Raw genomic sequence first — 26,188 nt, 5'->3', positions numbered from 1 at the left:
GCACAAATCATGACGCAGGTAATTTCCGCGTGGGTTACCTATATATGAGCACTTTCAACCCAAACGCGAGCCTCCACCATCAGTTAGGTAACTTATATGAGACTTGTTATTAGTTATTCGGATCTCCCATCCCGGCTAGCTAAGCTGTAGACGGGACTCTCCCTTCAGGCTTTCACCACCAACTTGCTGCCTTTTTTGCCGCCATAAGCTGTCGTCCAGATAACGATGGCGCCCAGGCGTGGGCAAGCTCTGGCGTCTCCCGTACCTTAAAAGACTGCGGCAGTCGGGGAGAACGGGCCGGGATTTGCCTTACAAAAAAGTCGTCGGGTGGAGCGCCTAAGTTTCGCCGCCCACCGTATAATTGGACGGAATCCCTGCAGCTGCCCTTGCTCTCTTGGTGCGGAAGTAGGGGATGCGCAGCCGAACGAGCTTCACCCGCTCTTCCCAGTAGGAAAAGGGGTCGGTATTTTACTCCCGAAGACTTGTAAAAAATGCTAAAGCGGAGCTAGAGCGTAATGGGAGCAAGCTCCCGTCGTGTCTGCACGTATGAAACTTTCTGGCCAACTTGACGATTTTTTTCTTATCAGGCTTGATTCGCTGTATAGGTCAGAAATATGCCTTGGCCGGTCGAAGCGGTTCAGGAATGTCTGGCATGCATGAAACTGTTCAGTACGAAGTAAGCTGGGGCTCTCCATGGGGCTGGCGAATGGATAGCTTCGGGGTTAATGAGGAGCCTTGTTCGCTGATGGGAAATTTACGCCGGGCCCCTCCTCATATTCCGTAGCATCATCCCAAGTTGGTAGGTAGGTCGCTCAAAACCTCGGGCCCTCCGTTGCTTTGATCTAGGGTGCAATTGCTCTGTTTGCCATATATATCACCATCGATTTCGTATCCCGTGTTTACAAGCTTCTTGCGCTCGTCTTCATCTCTTCCAAACCCCATACGTTTGGACTCTCGAACGATCGGCAGACGCAAGTTGATTGAAGGAGCCGCAACCGTCCGGGCCAAATTTGCGCTGCTGATAGCTATATATACGCAACAGCCCCAGGAAACAAGGCAGCAGAAAGTGGTGGCTGATAGGTGGGAACTTGGGTTTCATCATGGGCAGAGTATCTGACGTAGAGGTCAATGACGTCGGAGCTGATGTCTCTGGGGACACCTTTATCAGCCCCAGAGATGGCACCGCAAACGATGTGCAGGATATGCAGCGGATGGGCAAGCAGCAGCAGCTCCAAGTGAGTGAACAGCTCAATTGATGTGCATCATGCTGTACCCAGTATGGAAGGCCTTTTTCTTGATTATTATCTTCTAACGCGACCGTCTTTCTCCAATTATAGCGTAACTTTGGCTTTCTATCTATATTCGGCTTCTCCATGATCTTGATGAGCACATGGGAGAGTACTCTCGGGTAAGTGTTCAAGGACTTCAAGATGACCTTTTTTATCTATCAGCGCTGATAGAGTCATAGAACCGCGGCGTTTGGTCTCGGAAATGGAGGAACGGCCGGATTAATCTATGTATATCTCGGGACTGTTGTCGGCTTTTCGCTGGTGATTGCATCAATGGCTGAGATGGCTTCAATGGCGCCCACTGCTGGTGGCCAGTACCACTGGATTTCGGAGTTTGCGCCTCGAAGTTCTCAGAGATTTCTCTCTTATATCATCGGCTGGTTGTGTGTGCTTGGATGGCAGGCTGGTACAGCGTCCTCTTGTTTCCTAGCTGGAACCGAGATCCAGGGACTCGTTATCCTTAACTACGACAACTACGAGCCCCAGCGATGGCATGGAACCCTAATGGCAATGGCCATCATTGCGCTGTGTGCACTTTTCAACACTGTTCTCGCGAAGCGACTCCCATTGGTTGAAGGAGTGGTGCTCATCCTTCATATTGCTGGCTTCTTTGCAATTTTGATCCCACTATGGATTCTTGCTCCACGGTCGTCCTCGAAGGATGTATGGACTAAAGTTGAGGATGCGCAAGGATGGGGAAGCAAAGGGCTAGCCAGTTTAGTTGGAATAATCACACCAGTTGTGTCGCTCCTGGGAGCTGATGCTGCAACGCACATGTCGGAGGAGTTGAAGAACGCATCAAAGACACTTCCCAAGGCGATGCTTGCAACTGCGATGTTCAATGGTTCTCTAGGCATCATCATGGTGATGTAAGTTTCCCCCCTCTTTTTTCTCTTTTGCGCTGGAATGTTGTTTCAATATTTCATGAGCTGACAGCTATGGTAGCACTTTCTGCTATACAATTGGTGACGTCGATAGTGTTCTTGCAACACCAACTGGATACCCTTTCATTCAGGTATTTTATAATGCCACCATGTCCAAATCAGGCGCCACGGCTATGACAGCTATTATGGTTTCGCTGTCTATTTTCTGTGGTATGACAAACATGGCCACTGCTTCAAGACAGCTTTTCGCATTTGCTCGAGATAACGGTCTTCCATTTGGCAAATTCTTTCAAAAGGTAGGGACAGTCTGGTCCTTGCTTTTGTACGGATGGTTGAAAGTTACTGATACCATTCATAGGTTCCCCTTGGTTGGGATATCCCGCTCAATGCTATCATTTTCACTGTCATAGTGAGCTCACTGCTCTCCCTCATCAACATTGGTAGCACGATTGCGTTCAACCAAATCACCTCCCTTGGTCTCTGTGCATTGTTATCCAGTTACATCGTCTCCATTTCCTGTATGGCTCTCAAGAGGATACGCGGTGAAAAATTGCTGCCCTCGCATTTCCGCATGGGCTCCCTTGGGCTGCCTATTAACTTGCTTTCCATTGCCTTCCTGGTAGTGGCGTATGTTTTCTGCTTTTTCCCACCAATGCCAAAGCCACCGCTTGATGGAATGAACTGGAGCGTTGTTATTTATTTTGGAGTGTTGCTGTTTAGTTTGGTTTACTTTGCCTTCCGAGGAAGACATAAGTATGTTGGGCCTGTGGAGTATGTGAGAAAGAGTGCTTGACCTTTCTCCAGTTAATTTTCATCTTCGTTTGGGCGGTATTTTCATAAAAAATAGCTTTACAATGTACAATTCAAGACCCTTGAATCCATATTTTCATATTTTCACAGTCAAGAGGCCGTCCCTGTGGCACCTTAAGACTTGTATGCCTCCTCTACTGGCTGGATTTATGCGTCTTGAGGACCAGTAAAACCTAGATTAACTGGAATAGAGCTGTTTGTTAGTCATAGGACTGCATTTACTCACCTGCTCTGTTTTCAAGTATTTGATCTGTTAGGGTAAGCCGGAATGATAATTCGACAGACCGATAAAGTGCTCAAAAGCATCTTTCGAAACGTATATCCATAAGCCTGCTGTGATGGATTTATATAATGTTTCTCATCAGTTATCCGTTCGTAATACTTTGATCTGACATCTGATGCTTTGCATCAAGAGCGAAGCAATCACAGATGAAGGACGAAGTCGAAATAGCGAGATAAAGTTGAGTGCGGACTTGGGTAGGCAGCCTTTTTACCGGCCAAGGTAGTATTCAGATTTGATGGCATCGCCGGGCAAAGCCTCACTGTATGTGGTGAATGTGCAAGTGTTACGGCCCGTTCATGGACGGGCGTCACGTTAGGCCATTCATAAATAGGATGTAGCTTAGTGTCCAATGTGAGAGTGGGAGGCGAGGAGGGCGGGCAATTATGAGGTGGGCTAGGTAGGATAACATGACGAAGGCAGAGAGATCCAGATTTGTTTTTAAGGCCGCACGATGAGCAATTTCATAACAAGTAGCGGGATAGAAATACACCAGGGAAGGAATTACATCCAGGGAACCAGTGATAATAGAGGAAAACCACAAAATGGAATATCAAAATAAAAGGCATAGGAAGTAGAAAATCGAGAGTTAAAAATACTTGGAGAAAAGATGAGGACTGAGGAACGTATGTTTTTGGTAAAGGAAATCAAGGACTTGGCCTGAGGACATTAAGCGCCCGAAATACTATGGCTGGAAAGCAAAAAGAGAAAGGGATCACGTAGTTTCATACCGGATTAGACTCGGTGTTTTTCACTCTCTGTAAGATGGAGTGGTTAGCAAACTGTACTGTTCATATATTAAACGCGGGAAGAAAACTTACCAAGTCGGGAGTAGAGCATGTACAACGCCATCTGGTTACACTCCTGAGTACCAGTTATAGTGACCAACCGCTCATTGCTGTTATCTTGGGGCTCGTTGATCTTGATAACACTGCCGCTGAGTTGCCGGATTTCATTGATCTTTGCTCCTCCCTTTCCAATAATTGCGCCTACCATATCATTGGGGATATAAATTTGTTGGGTCAATGGCTGGCCAGGAACAGCTGCACCCATCGGTGGGCCGTTTGGAGGGACGTGGCCACCGTGTGGGGGCTGGGGGGCACCATATGGAGCCGGTTGATGAGGCCCGGCTCCAGTATATCCAGCCCGTGGGGAGGCACCGTAGTGCAAGCTCGGCTGCGGAGCATGCGGATGAGGAGCAGGCTGTTGCATATATGGAACACCATATCCCCCAGGAGCGGCACGGTTGGCCTGAGGGTTGTTTCGGCGTAGAGTGTCAGGGTGTCCGTATTGTCCTCCAGCTGGCTGAGGAACATATGGAACAACCTGCATACCACCAGGAACAACACCGGCAGGTCCACCACTTCGGGTAGCATAAGCGGATGCAGCAGGGCCGCCGAATCTCTCGGTCAACTGCTCAACCAATGTGACAGCAACATAGTAGGTTGCAATGTGCACGGCGTCAGCAACACCAAGAATAACAAGCGATCGTTCAGTAGAGAGGGGGAGGCAAGAGTCTGAAGCATTCAGACGAGCGCCGGATGCTTCTTGAATCTCGCGGATGCGGACACCCGATTTGCCAATGATAGAACCGATGAGAATATGAGGGATGAGAAGACGGAGAGGGTATGTCTTGGACTGGGCAGTTGATGGTGCTTCAAGCGGTTCATTGTTGAGGGTACGAATGATCAAACCAAAGGCCTGTACGTAAGGGTTAGAAATGTACTAAACAAATATACGACTGCGTATGTGTGACCTTACCTTTGCAACTGCATCTTGCATGCCACTAACTGTCAGAATTCTCTCTACTGCTCCACGAGAATAGTCGCTGACGGTACATTTGGCACCAGACAGGCGTCTAATCTGAGAGACGTTTTCTCCACCTTTACCAATAACAGTAGCGGCTTCGGCACTGGAAATGACTGCTCTGATGTGTACCCAGCCAGTTTCGTCCTGGGCAGGTTGACTGGTAGCTGGAGGGTTCGACGTGGCACGGTCATTGTGAGAAGCTGTGGATTGAATTGGCTGTGTCTCCAGGGCAGGGGCAGGAGCAGATTTGCCATTGTTAGGGGCATCAGGGACCAGCAAATCACCTTGACCATCCTTGACGCCGTTTTCACCACCGGCACCATTTTCGGCACCGTTCACGCTTTTTTCATTGGTAGGCTTATCGCCTTCTTGGGCCTTGGATTCATCGCCCTCAGCCTTTACAACCTTATCCAAAGCTTGACGTTTGGCCTCTGGTTGATCATTGGGCCCAGAAGGTGAAGATGGGTCCTCAAGGGGACGTTTAGTCGATGGACCGGCTGAAGTTGGAGAAGCAGACATGGCCGAGAAGTATGTAGCGGTGTTCAGTGATTGATTGCGTTTTTCTTTTCTTTGGTTTGTTGCGGTAATCGATCACCTACGTTTGAGAGAAGAGGAAGACTGAGAAAAACAAGGTAGAAGCCGGGGTGAATCTGAAACTTTCTTAGATTTCTTTCTTTCTTTTCCTTTCTCTTGTCAAATCGGTCTTTTCTTATGTACACCAGGAGTTCCCAAGGAAAACTTGCTGGTGCAGTGGTCGGACTGAGAGAAAGGTGATGGGAGGTGTGGTGTTGTTGAGAGCGGAATTGGTGTAGGTAGATATTGTGAGGGTGCAGAGCGTGTTGATTTGTGTAAGATTCGAGCGGTTGACTGGTGTATGAGGATACGAGAGTGAGGCTGATATGGTTTTTTCCGAGCCCAGGAGCTCCGAAAGAAGGACAGTGGTGTTTGTGGGAGAGATTAGGAGGTGTGGTGATTTGTAGTTGAGCAGACGGGTTTAACGAGAACGTCGCCACTCAGCAAGCAGGAAAACAAAGGATAATTGATGGCTGAGTCTGAAAACGCAAGTGAATAAAGGCAACGCGCCAGAAAAACCAAACTTCTAGCTTGTTTGCCCAAGGTATGGACCGAAGCTGCTGGGGACGCGGACGGGTGGTTCCAGGCGTGACGGATGCGCGCAGGAGGCCAAACAAAGGAGCCCGCCGAGAAAGAGACCGCGCAAAGTGTCGACTCAACGGCGAAAACCTAGCAAAACAGCACCAGAAGGCTCGCTCGTCGTTTCGCGATGCAAAAGCGCTGAAGTTGTAGATGAAATTGAAGTTGAAGCTCAAAAGTCGAAAGTTGAAGTTGAAAAAAGAAGTTAGGGGGGTTGGCGCTAGGCCACTTTGGGACATCCGGGGTAGTCACGTGAATAAACACTTTATCACAGCAAAAGAAGAAGCAGAAGAAGAAACAGGAGCAAAAAGGGACAAGAAGAGAGGACAAGAAGACAAGAAGACGAGACAGGATGGTGGCTGAAGATGTGGCTGAGAGGATACGTGTCTACCAGGAGTCGTGTCGAGATGTCGAGAAAGAGCGTGGGAGAGTCGCATTGACGGCCGCAGACTACGAGGAATACAACAGACAGATAGACAAGACGCTGCGCGGTCTACGCGAGCAGGTCCAGCGACAGGAATTGGCTTTGAGAAAGGTATGCTGTATATGTTTGGATGACGCAGTGCGTGTCAGCATGTCTGACCAGTGAATCTAGCTTCGTGCATCTGTGAATCCGCTGGAGTTACCGCGCCCTCACCTACAACCCAATGAACGGTTGGCACAGACTCGCAGGGCGATACAAGCATACAAGTCTCTCTTATCCGGCGGGGAGCTACAGCTTCCGGCTCCGGATTCACCGCTGAACGGCCTCTTGGCTATACAAGAAGCTCAACGGTTGGTTCGAGAATTCAAACATACCATTCCTTCAACGGCGGAGCAGCTCGTTCGTGACCGTGAGAGGTTAAAGGCTGAAGAGGCCAACCTACGAGACGCCAATGCGATAACTACTGAACTCCAACGAAGAATACGGGATATACGCCAGAATGGGGGAGCTGAAGATGAGGCTGGACGGAAGAAGTCGAAACAAGACTTGAATCGGGCTGCAAAGGAACTGATCAAGGAACAACGAAGAAAAGGTGTTGAGATAGATGAGAAAACTGCCGAGCTTCAAAATGCATTGAAGGAGTTTATTGAGGAACACCTCGCGCCGATGCTTGCGGCAGAGAATATGGGTGGGCCGGTTGTTGGTGATCAGATTGAGGTGTCCGATTCGGCTCTTGAGGCTGGGTATACTGCAAGAGGCAAAGAGAGAAAAGCTTCCAGGACCAGCGACAAACAGATTGCTAGTAGTAAGAAGCAGCAACAACGCATAGATGAGCTACTCCATCGTGGCAAGAGAAGAAGTCGCAATGCACGGCGTGATGGAGAGGATGAGGAGGAAAATGAAGAAGACGTTGCAAAAACCAGTAACCCAAGAGAAGCTGCTGCGGAGGAAATGAATTCTCTCCTTGAGTCACTACTAAACATAGCGGCTACGTCATCTTACGTCGAGCTAGACGAGGACTCTGCCGCGTCGAGGTTTTTAGTCAAGGCCAAGATTGCACAATTTCACCCGCGAGATTCACAGAAGCTTCGATTGATCGATGTTGCAAGAGAGTTAGCAGACTAAAAGTCTCATTCATGTTATTCTATGGGTGTATAGTATCGACTAGATGTGCATAGATGTACACCTGATTATTGATAATCCTTCCCCCCATACAAATCTCACTCTTCTAGTCGATCGTGTCATCACGAAGAGCAAACAGCTGTGCAATCAGTTCAGGGGAGTCTGAACGCAGACCGTTGTGGTACATTGTGTTGGCAATGAACTGCTTGCAATTTCGAATGGTAGCAGCTGTTTCGTTGGCGTAGCTAAAGTGCACGTACATATCCTCGACATATGTAGCGGAGTACACTGGCACTTCGTTGCGCGCAAGCTGTTCCTTATCATACAATTCCGGCCAATCGTCGTACGAAGCAAGGATATCCGCTACTTCTTTGAGTTGACCGAGCTCTGCGGATGACTCAAACCAATGCTTGTACACCATCTCCCCGGTGAAATAGATGCCATCGGGATTGTGAGCGCCTCGGAACCCGGAGAAGTCTGGCAGCAGCCTGTCGGCGGCCCAGTTTGATGCCTCCCTGCGATATACAGTTAGATCCTGACGCCCACTCAATCATAAGGTACGGCTCACCCTTGGCAATAAATAGGTTCATGCATTATGGCGTATAAAATACCATTGTCTGCACTAGTGTCGTTCTCAATTAGAGATAGAGTAGGCCGTGTGAGAAAGCCAAACGTGTCCAATTCGTTAATGCACTTCAAAATAATGCCTACATTTCAACGTAGTTAGCTTGGTAGTGATAATATAACCGCTAGAGAAACCGTACTGTGAACCAAACCAATGCCACCTATGTATGCATGTTAGCTGTAAACTATGAAATTGGTCTTGGAGTACGGCCTACCTTTCATTCCAAAGTGAATTCCCAGCTGGAGGAAACGCTCCGGAGTCAACAATGAGCCGTCGGGGAGTTTGACCTGATGAGTTTGGAGATGCTTGAGTATAACCCGCACTCGATGTTCGTCTTCAGGAAAAGTGGAATAGTACACTTTATTCCGCGATTGGACCTTGTCTATCAAGGTCAGCTGTAGACCGTAATAACCGCAACTATTCTAACATACCATAAGTTCTCTCGTATACCGGATCAGGCTTTGACACAAGAGGGGGCAATCCACCAGTTGTGAAGACCTCTTTAAGTCCCTCGGGGCTAGAAAACGAAGGTTAACATTTGCAATACAATCTGAGAGAGGAGAACTCACTATTTGGAAAGGTATGTGACAGCACAGAAGCCCCCAAAGCTCTGGCCTAGAACACTCCATTTTTGCCTGTCTGGGGGGTAGTAAGCAGTCAACAGTTTACGCACTGATTCACAGTCCCGCACAATATTGTCGGCGCGAAATAGTCTAAGATATTCAGCCTGCTTGACTGCATTTCCTTGAAGAGCAAGTGTTGCAGCAGTGATAGGACTTGACAGCCCTGTTCCTCGCTGGTCAAGGAGAAGAATCTACACCCGGAAATCAGCAATGCTTCCCATACCCACTCAGCCAGTTCCTGGTACTCACTTGGAACCCACGATCCAACAGTGGACCAACCCAGCCTACTTCTTGCGGCTGTGGGCAAGCCCCCCCTGGACCACCTTGCAAGAAGACGATCCAGGGCAACTGTCTGTCCTTTTCATCGAGAGGAGACCCTGGCATCCGCCGCTGCACGCTCCGGGCAAACAACCGGAGCGATGCAGAAGACGGGTTTGAGTAATCTAGAGGGACATCGAAAAGAGTTCAGATACCCTCAGTCTTCCTAAGATGGTCATCAGTAATTATGCAATATTAAATTGCAAGTCTCGGTTAAATAATGCATAATGAGATGAACCAGAACTGGCTGCACTAACCAGGTACATTCTGGCAGTACCGGCTCAACAGTTTTGCGGCCTGCATATCTTCTGCCATTGTATATTTAGCCGGTGTTACACAGCTAGTAGATCCGTTATTTGATAAGCAAGGGTTAAAAAATTCACCTTTAGTTTGGTTAAATGGTTTGATCGTTGTTCTTGTTCGATGTTGTTCGTCTCTTGAAGGATTCAGAAGCTTCTGCTTGGCGCTAAAATCGGCTGTTTCCCCGCGATTTTGAGGTTTATTGGTAGGAAAAAGTGAAAAGAGCTGTGTTATTGAGTCGCAGGTCATTTACCGACATTAATTGATTGATTCTAGCTACAACTTAAGTCAATGTTATCATTATCAGAGTCAGATAACTGGCATCCTTATCTTCAATTGCCTGAGCTTGGGAGATGCTCAAAGCCCAACAATACAAACAGTACACATGTTCCACTATATATCAACGTCATTGCAAACATTAGGCTGATTGCATCCCCACTCGGTATTCCGAACTTGCAAAGAGCCTCATGAGCCCTGGCCGCTTGTTTGTTAGTACCGTTGCATAACTACGCCGCAGAGCTTCCGTCCGCTATGGAAAGAAGTGATTCAACAGTATGGGGAAAGGTTGAAGTCCGCATTTTTACAGAACTCTCATTTCAAATAGAGCACTCTGTAGAGCTCTTAGTGTGGACACATTCGTCTCTATCAGATAGTTAGCTGATCCTTCACAGAATCTGCATCTCGCAAGCTGCAAATTCTCGCTGTGATCAAAAAGCCCCCACGTCAAACTAAGGCCCTCACGTGATGCTCCAGTTCAATACGGGACAATATTAATCCGGTGTTAATGGACAAGCACGGGCCATTTCAGCTTTTCGTGGTATCAATAATGGACAAACTTTCGAGTGTTTTCTTCAGAGCTCGCATAGACAGCGCTGCACCACGAGCTATACTCTTTCTATCCGCTACTAATATTCTGCCAGACATATTAAATGAGTGCCTCACATCAATAGCTCTTTAGTTTCCATCCATCTTTAGTTGAGCGAGACTAATTCGTCTCGACTGGCTTCGTTGCAGTAGCCACGATGGCTATCCAGTCCATGGGAATAGGGTTGTCAACACCGTACCTTGATGTCAAGTAATCTGAGACTGCCGGTGCTAAACTAGAGCCATACTTTTCCCTCTGCTCCTCGCTCCAAAACCTCGCTGGTAAATGCAACATAATTGGAGTCAATGCTGGCATCATCTCCGAATGTGTGCTTGTTGCCATAGTCTTTTGCACAAGCCTGACCTGGATATCTCCGAGCCCTCGCTTCTGCAGCTGACTTTCAACCCAGGCGGGATTGTGCCATTCGTCGCCGCTTCCGAGTGACATTAGGAACTCGTCGGACGTGGGTCGTGGAAGATCGGGGGCCACGGTAGCAATGGCAGCGTTGACATCATCACTCCATCCAACTATGGAAAGAAAGTCTTATCAGCAGCTGGTTTTTGGGGTACTCAACGACTCAGACATAGTTAGGCGGACTCAGCATGACACGTCTGATCCTAGTGCATACGTACTCTTTTTCCAGGTTGTGAATGCGAGTGTTCCACCCGGCTTTAGAATTCGGAGGCACTCTATAGTAGGTTATTAGTTGTTGACTATACCTAGTATAGGGAGCCTGGGCACAACAATGGAAGGTCTCACCATCAAGGCTCTCCTGTGGTTTTGGTACACCCATTATCGCTGAAAAACTCAAACGTCAACACCCGTTTGCCTTTTCCTTGGTGATGTTTTCCATGTACTACTAACCAAATGAGGCAAATACATGACTGTAGTTGCTAGCCGGCAATCCGGTCTCCTGCAGATCCGCGACAGCAGTGTCGGTGTTTCCCCATCCTTCAACCTCTATCTTCTCCTTGACAGCATTGACCATTGCCTCAGACAGATCTGCACATGTCAACTTCCACTTACACTTGGTCTTCCAATCAGGAAGCATCTCATGCAGAACGGCCGAGACGGCCCCTGTCCCGCAAGCATTGTCTAGAATGGACAGTGATTCCTCCTCACTCCGAATGGACAAGATACCTGACTGCTCAATCAGTGACGTCGCAAAAGCAGTGGTCACCTTCTCCGCGGACCGGTAGTCTTCAACAACCTTTGGATCTTTCCATATGTCTTCGGTTCCCTGTTGTTGCTCGGAGGCGGTTGGAGTGCTGGGTTTCATTGTCGGAGATGCTGGTGAGAGGTAGAGCGCAGTACAATACAACTTGGAGTAGAAAGGTACAAGAATGTATGCTGATAGATGATACCAAGTAAAAGAAAGAGGGGGAAATGATACAATAGGGCTGGATATTAATATCATCTGCTCCTTGGCAAACCACGCCCCCGGAAAATGCGGAAATATTAGAACGGAATCCAGCTGCGACCCGTTGATACCGACCAATAATACAGCGGTGACCTTGACAAGCGTTTTTTGTCTTCGTCACTGCTGTTTGGACTGGCCTGGAACCAACGTGATTCAGCTGAGTAGTTACCCCTGTTTCTCAAACAACATAGCGGGGCAAGACTGGTGCCTGTATGACAGCTTGGCCCTATGGCATCCATTATGCGGAAGTCTCTTTATGACAAAGTAGATTGTTGGCTCGCCTATGAGTAAGTTGATGAGTGATCCATTAATTATATCGCATTCAGCCTGTCGGCCCTACCACCCAGCTTTGGCCCCTCTCCTTGTGCTGCTGCGGGGCAGTTCAGCTGCAGGTATCGTCCGAAATGCCAGCTCCGATGATTTCCGTGGACTTGGGTTTCCATCTGGCCCCCAGTCGACGCTGGCAGTGCCCAATTCTGCATGATGTTCGCGTACATTGAGTTGAAGTTACATAACCAAAACGAGCAAAGTCCAGCCCTGTGGGGCTTTGGCCAGTTAACTTAGGCTCGTGGGTCGCGGGCTAGTCCGTGAGCTAATTTTAACCAGACATCCCCACCGTTCATAGTAATCATATAACTGATCTTTAACTAGATCTCGGGGCTATGCTAGTTATGGGATACACAAGTCGCAGGAGTTGGTAGTACAGATACTTAGCTTTCCTCTGAGATTGAAATTCAGTTTCTGCCTGACTCTGAAAGATAGTTAGTAGTATCTATCAAGTAGAATACGAGGGATTTCTCGCTCGCGGACAAGCATTTAACCCTCATTGGACCTGGAACTGCGGGGGAATTCAGCCCGACAATGAAGCTATCCTTTGCCTTCTAATATCCTGTATATATTAGTCTTATCCCTGAATATATCTGCTAGCGCATTGACTGAAATACGGGAGATGACCTTTAAGCTTTGTAGGGCAATAGGCCTTCTAGCTTGTTATCTGCATTGACACGACAAGCTAGCTGCGCATAAACCCTGACAGTCACACTCGCTAACGGTCCTTCCACCATCCCCGTAATCATGATTGGCTAGATGCTAACTAATATAAGAGTATGTTTACAGGGATCCCCGCCCCGCGAGCAACTTAAAATATTCATCCTTATAAACAAACGAACTATAATGACTTCTTGTATGTGTACTGGTAGCCTCCAGCCTCCCAATTTCACAAGGGGTTCGAGGCCTATTAAAGCGTACGTATTGTAGTTGATGCGTCAAATTACTAAATGTAGTCAAATATGATGGAACGTAAGTTTTTATTGTAGAAGTATAATTGCCATTGCATCGCTATGCACCTGTCACCTTGTTCAAAAGTAAGAGGCTAACTAATCTTGGATGATACATGAGCTGGAAGTTTGCTAGTTGCGGGAGATAGCCGGTGTAAGTGTAACGTTGCCATTTACTTATGGGCCTCGATGTGCTGGTGGACGTGCTGGGTATCCGCATAAGCCCTCAATTCAGTGATCTTTCCGTCGTGGTTGAAGCGCATGAGAACGGCCATCTCGTGGTTCCATGGGGTGTCTTCAAAAAGATAATGGTTAGTCAAAAAATATAATGAGACTTCGTATACAACCAAGGAAAGCTTACTGTTCTGGGTGGTTGCAACACTGTGGAGGACGGCAGCCTTCCATTCGTCGCGCTCGCCTCCAATGACATGCAAAACGCTGCCCTTAATTGGCTTGCTGACATCGATGATGGAGTTCAAGGATGGCATGTCATCGGACTCAAGGTGTTGCTTGAAGGCATCGAGGCCGCGGTGCTTTCCGTTCAAGTGAAATTCGTGACCGGAGATATGGACTTCGACATCATCAGAGAAGAGTTCGTCCAAATGTCCGAACTGGAAGAGACTCTCAGAGTCGTCATTGAGATCGGACTTTTGGAGCTTGGAGTGGAATTGAGCCTCCAAGAGAGTCTTGATTTCAGCGTTGGTTGGGTAACCCATTTTTGATGATGGTAAGAGCAAAAGTTGCTGTGAGATTTGTAGGTTTGAAGGGATTGAAGTGGTTTCTAATGATAATGATGATGATGATGATGGTGGAAGAAGTGTAGATAGAAGTCTGTCCGGTGAAGGGAAGGTAGAGGATTTTATATCCAAAAGGCCTCTGTTTATAGTTGTAGATTTGCTGACTCCAGCTGAGATGCAGACTAGGGGGCTGGATATGCCGTGTCAATGTAACCATATAGACAAGGTATTGAACCCCGGACTCAGCTCTGGAAACCACGGACATTACCGGGAATGTAGTTGACCCTGTCTCGCTAAGAAAAACACCAACGAGGGTATTGAGGGTTGGTGGCTGGCTGATGCGCATGAAAGTGCTCTATGCGAATGTCGGTAACAGCTGAGTTGACGAAGGATCAGGGCTAGCTCAAGTGGGGAGTTCGGCACTTCCCCTAGCTAACCTTTCACATGCGTAACTATTGTAGCTGAAAACGATGATTAGGAAGGCGGATTAGTGGTATCAACGAGCCCGCAATATGAAAGGATATTCTTGCACGAATTTCCTTGACAGAAAATATTTCCAATTGCTTGATACACCTCCGCTAAAGAAAAACCAAACTTGACATCTTCCCTTTGATCAGTTAGAAAGGTTCAGGTGGCTAGAGATAGTCGTTCAGTTTTTTTATCTGTCTTTTTACAATGAGCCCAGCACAAGAACTGAGCTCCACTCTTGTCTCAATTGAAAATGGGAGCGATTCAATAGGAATGTTTCCCTTGTTGACTGATGGGCATGCTCCCGTTGGCAGCAAGTTTGACCTCGAAACGAAACACCACAAGATTCTTGGGGAGGAAGCCCTGACAACTGGAAACTTGTCAGAGTCCGTCATCATTTCAGCATGGGCAATAACCCTTTCGATATATATTGGAACACCCAAAGTTTCCTTCCACGTCTTACTGAATGATGGATTCCAGTGGCGAGCTTCGATATTCCATCTAAATGCCACCGAGAATCAGACACAACAACAGATCGTCCAAAAATCTCGCAGTTTGCTCCAGCATCTTAAGTCTGAAAGTATTCTGCACGAAGTAACAGTTAGAGAGCTCGAACAGCCAGTGAACACTGCAATTGTGCTCGGCCATGTTTATGGTAGATCAGCTTTGCCAACGCTAAATTTTACACGGGTATTTCCACCTTCCCCCTATTATGCGACGACAGTAACTAACAGCGCAATTGGCAGAAATTGATAACCATGAACGTTATAGCGACCGCGGCTGAGGCAGACTTCCGCTTGGGCTACCAAAACTCTATGCTTTCAGATGGCCAGGCAATAAATGTTGGCTCTACGTTTGCAAAAATATTGTCAGGTTTTGGGCCAAAATCCGATAAACCACTCAGTTCTCTGGAATACATGAGTAAAACCCATGTCGCTCAGCTGTGGAATTTCAACAGTGGAGTTCCAAAAGAACCCTGGATGGAATGCTTCCATAGTGTTGTGGAGAGACATGCGCTGGAACGACCGCTATCTCAAGCCATTGACGCGTGGGATGGGAGGTTCACATATGCTGAGCTAAACAAACTGTCGATGCGGTTGGCAGAATACCTCCAAACCCATGGAGTGGGACCTGGCACTATTGTCCCAATTTGTTTCGAGCGTTCTGCATGGGCAATAGTAGCTATGCTGAGTGTGTCGAAAGCCGGCGGGGCATTCGTGAGCATTCCGCCATATTTGCCGTCTGGTCGAAGAGAGGCTATGATTCAAATGATATCTCCTTCAATCATATTGACGACGTCGAACTTTTGCCATCTTTGGGCCACTGGGCTAAAATGCATTCCGATAGAGGGCAACCGCATAAATTGCCTACCAACATCTGAAATGCCCTTAATATCAAACTCCAGACCCGTGGACACATTTTACATCATTTTCACCAGCGGTTCGACAGGAGTTCCAAAAGGATGTATGGTGTCCCATTCATCCTTCTTGAACGGGGCTCTCAGAAAAGCTCCAGAATGGAACTTTGGACCCGGTCGTCGTGTCCTTCAGATGCTAAGCCATACGTTCGACATGAGTCTCCTAGAAATCTGTACTAGTTTAGGTTCCGGGGCATGTGTATGTGTACCACAAACCGAGGAAATCGAAGATAGCCTTGCAGGTGCAATCAAAAAATATAGCGTCGATCTTGCGGTCATGACTCCGTCGCTTGCTAGGCGGTTGGAACCTGAAGCTGTACCAGGGTTACGGGTGCTGTGCCTTGGAGGAGAATCGTTTCCTAAAGAGCTAGTCACATTGTGGTCCGAACGAGTCAGCCTTTTTCAATTCTACGGCCCAAGTGAATGTTCGATCAATTCGTCAACAAGAGCTATAACACACAAGCACACTGATCCACTGAATATTGGAGTTCCTAATAATGCTGCATGCTGGGTGGTATCTCCAAAAGATCACAACTGTCTCGTCCCTGTTGGCGCCATTGGCGAACTTTTAGTGTCTGGTGCTATTGTTGGCCAGGGGTATTATAAAAATCCTGTCAAGACTGCAGAGGCATTCGTCCAAGACGTTAATTTTCTCTGTGGAGATTCTCGGTACAACGGCTGGCGTTGTTACAAGACTGGCGACCTAGTACGATGGAACTCCGACGGCACACTCACATTTTGTGGGCGTGTGGATAGCCAGGTGAAACTTAATGGCCAACGCCTTGAATTAGGAGAGGTTGAATACCATTTGACTCTGGATAATGAAGTTCGTCATGCAATGGCCATGGTTCCAAAGATAGGGCGATGTAAAGATAATTTAACGGCAATTATATCTTTGAAGTCATCAACAATGGCCGATATCGAGGATAAAATGTCAACGATTCGTGGTACCTTGGCCGAGGAAAGTATGCAATTCATCCGAAAACGATTACAAAATGCCCTCCCAAGGTATATGGTTCCGACTATATGGGCATTTATCCTCGAAGTTCCCATGTCTGCATCTGGAAAGATAGACCGTGTTAAGATACGTAAGTGGGTTGAAGAAATGTCAGAAAGCACGTTCCGTGAAATAACAGGGGGCTCAAAGCAACATGATAACAAGAAGCCTTTGAAAGAGATGGAACAGTTCATCCAGGAGACATGGAGTAAAGTCTTAGACCTATCACTGGAGGAGGTCGGCCTTCATCAATCTTTCATACAACTCGGTGGCAGTTCGATACTAGCCCAGGAAGTTGTTGCAAAATGCAGAAAGAAGGGAGTAGGCTTGACCATGACTGATATTTTGACTTGCGATGGCGTTGCTGGAGCGGCATCTTTGACTACGGCACTTGAGAAAAGTGAGTCGCAGAAAAGATTGCTTAGTTCCACTCCCACACCAATTTGGCGAAAACTTCGAGCAGAGTACGATTTGTCACGCTTAGGGGCCTCACATATCGATGACATTGAAGATGTGTATCCTTGCACACCTATGCAAATTGGTATGTTTCTTGGTCAAATCCAGAGGCCAGGCTCATATCACCTCAGGTTCTTCTACAGACCAACCGTGAAGGACGGAAAATTGCCGGGGATAGAAATGATACAATCAGCCTGGCACAAAGTTGCTTCTCACCATCCTTCACTGCGTACAGTGTTCGTGGATGATCTGGGATTCGGCGCGGAGTATCATTCCATTGTGTTGCGGAAAGCTCCACTGGATGTGTGCATACACGAACGGCCCGCAAATTTTTCACCATCCGAGGCTATGAACGCATTTACCAGGTCAATCAAGCCATTTATAAAAGGCTCAGCGTTCCATAGATTATCCCTATGCGTGTGCGAAGACAAGGTCATGTATCTTATGATAGAGATTTCTCACGCACTGGTGGATGGCGCTGCCATGGAAAATCTAATGAGAGACTTCGCAACTGCTTGTGGCGATGGGCAGCTCTTTCACCAGTCGTACTCTTACCGAGAGTTTGTGGAGTATGTGGCTTCACAAAACAATGAAACGAGCGCTAAGTACTGGACGTCATATCTCAAAGATTGTCCGCCCTGCATGATACCTGTCAGTCAACAAATGACTTTTGACAGCTTGCCCACCCGCTTCTTAAGGAAAGATTTTGCCTATGAGAGGAGCAGGGAGTTCTTGGTCAGGTGTAAAGAACGACATATAACTGTGGCATCTGCCGTCAGAGTGGCTTGGGCGTTGGTTCTCAGGGCATATACCGGGTCAAGTGACGTCTGTTTCACCTATGTCGCTGCTGGAAGAGATGTGCCCGTCAAAGACGTGGATATGATGGTTGGGCTATGTCTAAGCATACAGCCTTGCAGGGCACAGCTCTGTAATAACACCACGTTTATATCTCTTGCGGAAAGAATGCAACAAGAGTATATCGATAGTATGCCGTACCAACACTATCCTTTAACGGAACTGAAGGCGCGACTATACCCAAAAGGCAGTGAGGCAATGTTCAATACAGCCGTTTCAATGGAGTGGACTGCTCGAACTAACCCATATTACAACACTTCTGTGGCATTTGAGGAAATTAGGGAGCAAGATGACCCAACAGAGGTAAGATTCAATCATTATAAACCCTCCAGAACCATTGCTAATAATCCTTTAGTATGATATAGTTGCCAATGTTGAAATCGTTGACGATAGCATGAAGCTTGGCTTTTTATATTGGCCATCTTTTAGTGACGCTGACGTGATACGCATTGCGGATGCTTTTAAGAGAGCACTGAATTGTTTGCTGGACTCTGCCGACAGGCATATTGAGGCTATCTCACTGCTTAGTGAGCATGAATTTGATGTCATGAAGTCCTCAGGCCAGGAGACACTGAGCCCCGCAGAAACATGCGTGTTTATTGCTATAGAGAAACAAGCCATTGCACGGCCAAACGCTCAAGCCATGGTATCTTGGGATGGGGAATACTCGTATAGCGAACTTGTTGAATGCTATACGGCCTTTGCCAGGTATCTTGTCGAGCATGGAGTGAGCAAGGGAGACAATGTTGCCATATGTCTCGACAAATCCTGTTGGTCCGTCATAACAATATTGGCGATCCTAAAAGCCGGTGCTATCTTTGTTGCTACGAATCCTCTTCATTCTCAGCAGCGACTTGAGAGCATAGTGCAGCATTGTCATGCGAAACTCATCATTGTTGAGCCTAGGTATTCTTCACTTTTTGAAACAGTTGACACCCCCGACAACTGTAATAAATAAGGAAATGATGGCTGGTGCATCGCCTCTGACAATATTACCAACAATTAACGACTGTGATATGGCGGCAATCGTGTACACCTCGGGTACGACGGGAGTTCCAAAGGGAATTATGATTGATCACGGCTCCCTCGGGACAAGCGTGCTCCTCGGACATGGAAAAAGCTATGGGTTTGGCAGAGAGACTCGTGCACTGCAATTTGCTGCTTTCACTTTCGACGCTTGTTTACAGGAAATCATCACCGTTCTCTCCTATGGTGGCTGTGTATGTGTACCATCAGAGGATGAGCGCCTATCGAACCTTTCAGGCTGCATGACCCAAATGCAGGTGAATTTAGCACTCTTCACACCAACCGTTGCGAGGCTCATTAAACCTCAAGATGTGGCCTGTCTGAAAAGAATGATATTGTGCGGAGAACCTATGTCTCGGCAAGATCTGGAAGTATGGGCAAGGGCGGTTGAGCTATACAATGGATATGGACCAGCTGAAGCGACTATCTGCGTCTCTGTTAGCGGTCCCCTGGACGTATTGGATGACCCTGCCAATATAGGACATGCTGTGGGAGGAACACGACTTTGGATAACCGAGACTGCAGATGATAACCGGCTGGCCCCTGCAGGTTGTATCGGAGAGCTGGTCATTGAGTCACGTCAAATTAGCCGAGGATATCTACACGATGCAGAAAAGACGGCTACCATGTTTATCAACCCCATTTGGCTGCCAGGTAGCAGAGCATATAAGACGGGTGATCTAGTAAAAAGGAATCCTGACGGGAGCTTGACGTACTGTGGCCGCAAAGACACACAAGTTAAGCTACGTGGGCAGCGCGTGGAGCTTGGAGAGGTTGAATATCACGTATGCGAGTGCTGGGCGGATACATCAGGGGTGGTAGCTGAGGTCATACACCCGGTGGGCGAAGGGAAAGCGATACTAGCTGCATTCGTATGCACTGGCAACGCGGGGAATAAATCCCTCGGTGATTTCGATAGACCCGAAGAAGACAGGGCCGAGTTGTCTCAAGTTTGGGTGTCAAAGGCGTTTATCGAGCAACTGGAAGATCGGCTGCCTTGCTATATGGTTCCATCAATATTTTTCACAGTGCCTTCTATACCTCTAACACCAAACGGAAAGGCAGATCGACAACGGCTCCGTGACATTGGTTCCAGTTGCACAAGCAAGAATCTTGCCCAGGTAAACAATCTTCAGAATAACGCCAGACGTGCACCTTCAGGAGCTAGAGAACGGAAATTGCAACAGTTATGGAGTTCCGTTTTAAATGTCGATAGGAACCAAATTAGCCTGGACGATAGCTTCTTCCGTCTGGGCGGAGATTCAGTCTCAGCAATGAGGTTGGCGACGACCGCAAGAAAAGTTGGTATCAACTTGACAGTAGCGGACATTTTCCGTCACCCTCACATTGATGAGCAGGCTAGGATTTCATCCTCATCTTCCAACAATATATTGAAGACCTTGATAGCCAAGCCATTCGCTCATATTCAGAGAAAGGACTTGGAGCGAGTTGTTTCATTGGTAGGGCTTGGACCCTATGCTAAGAATGCGAGTGATATCGAAGATATCCTTCCAGCAACCGATGTACAGTCATTTTATGCCTCACGAGCAGCTGAATCTTCAAGGGATGCATTAAATTACTTTTATCTGAAATTTGACAATAGCCCTGACGTCACTCTGCTGCGCAATGCTTGTCAAGGCATCGTTGACCAATTTTCGATATTGCGTACAATATTCATACCGACCCAAGGGAAAACTTATCAGGTTGTGATTCGAAAGCTTCAAGCACCTTTAGAGATTCATGACAATATTGAGAACATTGACGAGGCAAGCGACGCATTTTGCCTCCAGGATCTGGAAAACAAAATCACCCCCGGGTCTCTATACTTATCCTTCACATTGATTCGACGTGCGGCATCTGGATCCCAGCTTATCATCCGTATGTCTCACGCGCAGTATGATGGTATGTCATGGCCATTGATTCTCAGATGTCTTCAAGAGTCATATGCTGGAGTTCCTCGAAGCCCGACTCAATCTTTTTCTAGCTTTGTCTCATATACCCTTGGGAAAGTGAGTGAATCGCGGAAATATTGGAGGAAACTCCTGCAGGGGTCTAATATGACTCAAATTTCGACGAAATTCATCACGAAAACACCATTGCAAACAATGTCGAAAACTCATGTCGAAAAAACAGTTGCGTTACCAATCCCGCCAAAAGGTACAACTGTTGCATCACTTGTGAGTTCAGCGTGGTCACTTGTCCTTAGACAAATAACGGGGACGACGGATGTTGTATACGGGTTTGTCGTTGCCGGCCGAAACATCGGTATGCCACAGATTCAGATGGTTGTCGGTCCATGCATGAACACAGTTCCAGTTAGGATCTGTTTTAATTCTATGCGGACAACGGTAGATCTCCAGCGTCATGCGATGGATCAATATCTTTCCATGGGAGACGCGGATTCTTTGGGTTTCCAGGATATTGTGGAGAACTGTACCCAATGGCCGAGCGGTACCAGGTTTGACACATTACTTCAGTATCACGATATTGATGAAACGCCAGTGGTTGCCTTGGACGCTGATTCAGATTCAGGTCCTAGCATTGCAAAACTAGACTGGTTCCGAAAGCCGTACGCATCACCCACAAATATCGAGGTATCTGCTCGTCCGAGTGGCAAAACTCTTGGAATAACAGTGTCTAGTGACAGCAACTTGCTGAGCACTGATTCTGCCACAGCAATCTTGATGATGTTTGAAAAATCTATTAGGATACTCTCTGATGGTGGTGCATTTCCGCTGCATGCTATTGATCTCCTCGCTGTCGCTCCCCGCCAGATCCAGCGCAAGGTTCCCGATCTCTGCCCGCCAGCTTACTTGACATTCCAGCTGTTGAGTCTGATGCTTAGATCATAACTAATGACTTCCATTCAATAGGAGGAGTATGATAATTTTGTTGTTGTTGTTGATTTTTACTCGGTGGAGGCTGAAGCGTTTGACGCGTTACTACGAAGAAAAGTCGCGCTAGAAACACGACCCTGTCCTAAGCGCGCGGCTGCTTGTGAACAAAAACTACCTAGTCAGTTACCTAGCTAATGGCGACCGTTTATTGGCGCAAATAGCTAGCAAGTTAACTAATTAGCTTCTCTTTGAGTTTACCCTCGTCGATTCCTCCAAATTCTACGCACCGATCCCTGTATCCCGCTGGTCATGACAACATTCTAAATCATATCTAGTAATGAATGATCTGTGGCCTGACTACACAGACTCTACACCATCACCGGAATTTGGGGCATATTGGGAAGATGAGAATTTTCTAGCACAGGGAGTGCGCGAGCCAAATGTTCGCTCACAAACTCTATTCTACCACCACGAGCGAAGGAAGTGGTGGATTCAAGTGATCTTAATGGAAGCGATTGCTGGCACTCTGAACAGGTGGAAGGCTCCAAAATGCGAGAGGGAAAGAATTTGTTGAACTAAAAAGCAACGCTGCTTAGTTAGCAACAGCAGAATGAGGTACAGTAGGCTTCTGACAGAATTTTAAGCCTTCACCAGAGCGATAAACCACGAATTATTCGCCCTCCTTCATGATACTGCAACTGAGATTATATCGAAAGAAGTATCAGAGCCAGCGCCTACGATTAGACTCAAGCACGTAAATAGAACTAAAGGAGTTGCGAGGAATCTGGGATATCGGATTCGAGAAGACCCGCTTATATCCCTTGTCAGTGCATCCGAGGAGAGCATAGAAACTAAATTAAAGTCCTTGTATCCTACTAATTGATTGGGCAACCCATGGCTGCCATATCGTCTTCTTCGCTTCTAAATACTTAATATAGCTACTAACCCGGGTCGGCGACGGGGGTTAGACTAGCAGACTGGAAGAGTAATCTATAGCCAATTAAATGGTGAGTTGAAGTTACCAGCGACTATCAACTAACTACTTGATGCCGGGGAGGATAACATCAAGGCATCTATAAAAAAATTCCAAGCCCTCTATTACACGCGCGGCAGTAGAAGTAGACCCGTAATTTAAAGAAATTAGCGCCGGGAATCCCGCAGAAAAATAAAAGAAACAAACCTCCACAACGAAAACAACAACAAACAACAAAACCCGTTGAATTTCCGTGTTTTTTGTTTTACCACTAACTACATCGTGACAACAGGGCTATGGGAGGATTTAGCGAATCCTTTGCCCAAGCCAGACGTGCTGAGCAACATGGATGAGATGCCGGGGCCGGGTAACCAGTTAGTGCCTCGGAAAGGACGCGTTCTAGATTCGCTGCAGTGGCCCCGGCCTGCCAGGTGAAATTCCTCCCCAAGGATAGCTTAACTAGTGTGAGACAGGCTATTGACCAGCTGAGAGTGAGGCGTTCCAGCCCCAGATCACGTGTAGCTGAGCCATTGGAGGGCGTCATTTCGTTCCAGCCCGTTTGATAATTAAGACTTCCTTGGAGAGTCTATAAAAGTACGGAGTACCGCTGTCCCTGATTCACCTTTTGGCTGCAAGTCTTTCAAAAAAAAGCGGTCTTCACTCGCGATGAGAAAAGCAGGCCACTGACATAATAGCCATCGCTTAAATTCCTATAATGCTGTTTTACCAGTCGCTCCTACTCCTCTGTTCATGGGTTTCGGAAGGATGTCTCAACCAGCAAATTCCCTTGGGCTTCGATTCACACTCCGTATACCATCCAAGCACTGCCTTTGAGGAGAAGGTGAATTGGTCATTGGAGCAGTTTAAAGTCCCAGGCCTTGCAATATCATTCATCAATGGTAGCAGAGTCTTCACAAAAGTTAGCAGGCTCCCTTTCATTATCTCCATGCGCTCTAGCTTGATTCTACAGTATCAAAGTCGAAATCCTGGCAGCTTAGACTTTTATAGGGATACGGCGTTGCAGATCTTACTACCTCGCAGCCAGTATCAGAACACACCCTCTTCTTTGGAGGCAGTACCACGAAGGCCTTTACAGCAGCACTGATATCAATCCTGGTGGACGATAACGAGAACTTCCCAGACATACAGTGGGATGCAACGGTCCACAGCATCATTCCAGATGACTTCACCCTTAGTGATCCATGGTTTACTACACAGGTTACGGTTGAGGATATGCTTTCGCATCGGTCCGGCATGCCACGCCATGACTGGGTTTGGTTTGCCAACATGACGTTACAGGAGGCCGTTCGAAAGATGAGGTATCTTCCACTCACATCAACTATTCGTACGAAATTTAACTACTGCAACCTAATGTACATGGCTGCCGCTCATCTCATCGAGACCAAGACGGGAAAACCGTTCAAGGACGTGCTACGCGAGCGGATCCTAGAGCCTCTAGGGATGACCGAAACGTATGTTTCGCTACCCGATGCTCAGGCATCAGGAGGAGAAATTGCACGAGGATATTTTCTCAATTCGACCAGACAACTACAAGACACAGATTTATCATTCCACGAGAGTATCAGAGGCGCAGGAAACATCATCACCTCGGCGGCTGATTACGCGAAGTGGGTTCAGGCCATGATACAACGGAGCCCACCAATTTCACCTGCAGGCTATGCCGCCATTATGGGTGGTCACACTATCGTTTCTCCTGAACCAATGGCTCCCGACACATCTCCAACTTTGTACGGGTTTGGTTGGTTCTTGCGTACGTATGCTGGAGAAGTGATAATACAACACCCGGGTGGAATCGAAGGGTTTGGCAGCCTTGTATGCTTCCTACCGCGGAAGAAAGTCGGGTTTGTTATCCTAGGCAACAATATGATAGGCACAAACGCAGCTGTGACATTGCTTGGAAACCATTTGATCGACGATATCCTCGGAACCCAGGAACAAGACCGGCCAAATTGGCGAAAGAGGTATGTTTGTACCATGACATTTGAACAGTAAACCTTTTAAGTGTGCTCACCAGCATTATAATTCTATAGAGCTGAAGCCACGTTAGAGAACACCAAGATCTCTCCGCGAGTTTTAGACGATCTTTATCCACGTATACCTAGCCCACCTCTTCCTCCACCGCTGAAACTTTCAGAGTACGAAGGCACATATTCACACCCTGCCTATCCAACCCTGAAAATCACCACCGACTGCCCTAGCCACTCACTTTTCCCCAGGCTGTCCGGCAAACAAAAGTTGGGACCTCACCGTCTCTGCGCCAAACCCTCCCAGAGCGCCTTTGGGAGTGAAGCGCTGGTCCTGGAGCTCAGACATGTTACGGGTGACTTCTGGGTAGTTGGGACCTTGATGTATGGTGCCACTTCTGCTACGAGAGGGAAATTCATTTTGAGCCCAGAGGGAACCATTAATCAGATTTCCATTGAGATGGAACCGACTATGGCACTGGAGCATAAGGGTATACACTGGACGAAGACGCCTTAGCCCTGTCCTATACACTGTTATCACTCACTCTGTTTAGTATAGATAGATATATATACTGATGGAACTTTGGTCTTGAGACCATGGACGAAAAAATGGCTTATCTGCCTCACTTGCGTGTGTTTTATGAAAGCCTGCAGGCTACAACGGACTCTGTTTCCAATGAACCTGGATTAGGCGTACTGCTCCGTTCAAGTAGTAATGCCCCCAATGCTTGATCGATTGGACTATTGTTAGTATTCCCCTAATCTGGAATGCCATACACCCCCCTGGATGTCCACCAGCCTTTTCAACCAGGACGCGACGGGATGTCAATACGTGGCTCTGTCCGTTTTTTTTTTTTGCAGATCGGCTTAGCACTGCTCCGCATGCGAGTTTGGATGCCACTAAGATAGTTACACCACGCAGAAAATATCCAATCGACCAGTCAAATCTCGATTGATGCGTCTCTCATCCACATGCACAACCGTTTGTCAACTTTTACACAGCAGTTCAACCTGTGTGAATCTCTCCTTTTTCTGGCCCGTCTTCCAAGTCACCGTTTCCCATAGCGCCCTGCAGCCAGTTCTATGAGGGAGTAAATCGTTTACATGTCTCTTGAACAGCACGCTACAACCATATCTGTCGTCGATTCCTGGAAGTGTCACCCGAAAGTTCATTTTACTCCAAGGTTTGTCTGTGGCGAAGACTTACACCGACAGATACTTACCTAAGGTATAGTACCA

At 47.4% G+C, this 26,188-nt stretch overlaps 8 protein-coding genes across 8 annotated transcripts; 4 read left to right on the top strand and 4 right to left on the bottom strand.

The window, feature by feature from the left end:
- Nucleotides 1-1,100: 1,100 nt before the first annotated feature.
- On the top strand, nt 1,101-2,966 carry MGYG_02105 (hypothetical protein; the record flags this gene model as incomplete). The annotated part of the gene is made up of 5 exons (XM_003174526.1): nt 1,101-1,235; nt 1,338-1,408; nt 1,469-2,158; nt 2,235-2,469; nt 2,532-2,966. The coding sequence occupies 5 exons, from the start codon at nt 1,101-1,103 to the stop codon at nt 2,964-2,966; spliced, it is 1,566 nt and encodes a 521-aa protein (XP_003174574.1).
- A 1,095-nt stretch (nt 2,967-4,061) lies between these two features.
- MGYG_02104 (Poly(rC)-binding protein 3) lies at nt 4,062-5,591 on the bottom strand (the record flags this gene model as incomplete). Its single annotated transcript, XM_003174525.1, has 2 exons — nt 4,062-4,964; nt 5,025-5,591. 2 exons carry the CDS (start codon nt 5,589-5,591, stop codon nt 4,062-4,064), a joined length of 1,470 nt encoding a protein of 489 aa, XP_003174573.1.
- Nucleotides 5,592-6,576: 985 nt separating this feature from the next.
- On the top strand, nt 6,577-7,773 carry MGYG_02103 (hypothetical protein; the record flags this gene model as incomplete). The annotated part of the gene is made up of 2 exons (XM_003174524.1): nt 6,577-6,759; nt 6,820-7,773. The coding sequence occupies 2 exons, from the start codon at nt 6,577-6,579 to the stop codon at nt 7,771-7,773; spliced, it is 1,137 nt and encodes a 378-aa protein (XP_003174572.1).
- Nucleotides 7,774-7,876: 103 nt separating this feature from the next.
- On the bottom strand, nt 7,877-9,651 carry MGYG_02102 (proline iminopeptidase; the record flags this gene model as incomplete). The annotated part of the gene is made up of 8 exons (XM_003174523.1): nt 7,877-8,285; nt 8,339-8,477; nt 8,535-8,555; nt 8,610-8,777; nt 8,827-8,912; nt 8,965-9,209; nt 9,268-9,461; nt 9,594-9,651. 8 exons carry the CDS (start codon nt 9,649-9,651, stop codon nt 7,877-7,879), a joined length of 1,320 nt encoding a protein of 439 aa, XP_003174571.1.
- A 970-nt stretch (nt 9,652-10,621) lies between these two features.
- Nucleotides 10,622-11,780, bottom strand: MGYG_02101 (hypothetical protein; the record flags this gene model as incomplete). The annotated part of the gene is made up of 4 exons (XM_003174522.1): nt 10,622-11,028; nt 11,134-11,190; nt 11,261-11,299; nt 11,366-11,780. 4 exons carry the CDS (start codon nt 11,778-11,780, stop codon nt 10,622-10,624), a joined length of 918 nt encoding a protein of 305 aa, XP_003174570.1.
- Nucleotides 11,781-13,371: 1,591 nt separating this feature from the next.
- Nucleotides 13,372-13,914, bottom strand: MGYG_02099 (hypothetical protein; the record flags this gene model as incomplete). The annotated part of the gene is made up of 2 exons (XM_003174521.1): nt 13,372-13,493; nt 13,560-13,914. The coding sequence occupies 2 exons, from the start codon at nt 13,912-13,914 to the stop codon at nt 13,372-13,374; spliced, it is 477 nt and encodes a 158-aa protein (XP_003174569.1).
- A 696-nt stretch (nt 13,915-14,610) lies between these two features.
- On the top strand, nt 14,611-22,565 carry MGYG_02098 (hypothetical protein; the record flags this gene model as incomplete). The annotated part of the gene is made up of 8 exons (XM_003174520.1): nt 14,611-15,126; nt 15,150-18,431; nt 18,484-18,993; nt 19,058-21,056; nt 21,139-21,163; nt 21,361-21,940; nt 22,028-22,169; nt 22,327-22,565. The coding sequence occupies 8 exons, from the start codon at nt 14,611-14,613 to the stop codon at nt 22,563-22,565; spliced, it is 7,293 nt and encodes a 2,430-aa protein (XP_003174568.1).
- A 1,114-nt stretch (nt 22,566-23,679) lies between these two features.
- MGYG_02097 (hypothetical protein) lies at nt 23,680-25,466 on the top strand (the record flags this gene model as incomplete). Its single annotated transcript, XM_003174519.1, has 3 exons — nt 23,680-23,883; nt 23,973-24,946; nt 25,016-25,466. The coding sequence occupies 3 exons, from the start codon at nt 23,680-23,682 to the stop codon at nt 25,464-25,466; spliced, it is 1,629 nt and encodes a 542-aa protein (XP_003174567.1).
- Between the last annotated feature and the right edge of the window lie 722 nt (nt 25,467-26,188).

This window comes from Nannizzia gypsea, genomic scaffold (genome assembly GCF_000150975.2).
Source record: "Nannizzia gypsea CBS 118893 supercont1.2 genomic scaffold, whole genome shotgun sequence".
NCBI classification, from domain to species: domain Eukaryota; kingdom Fungi; phylum Ascomycota; class Eurotiomycetes; order Onygenales; family Arthrodermataceae; genus Nannizzia; species Nannizzia gypsea.
Note: the sequence above shows the minus strand (reverse complement) of the source record. Positions and strands in the feature narration are given on the sequence as shown.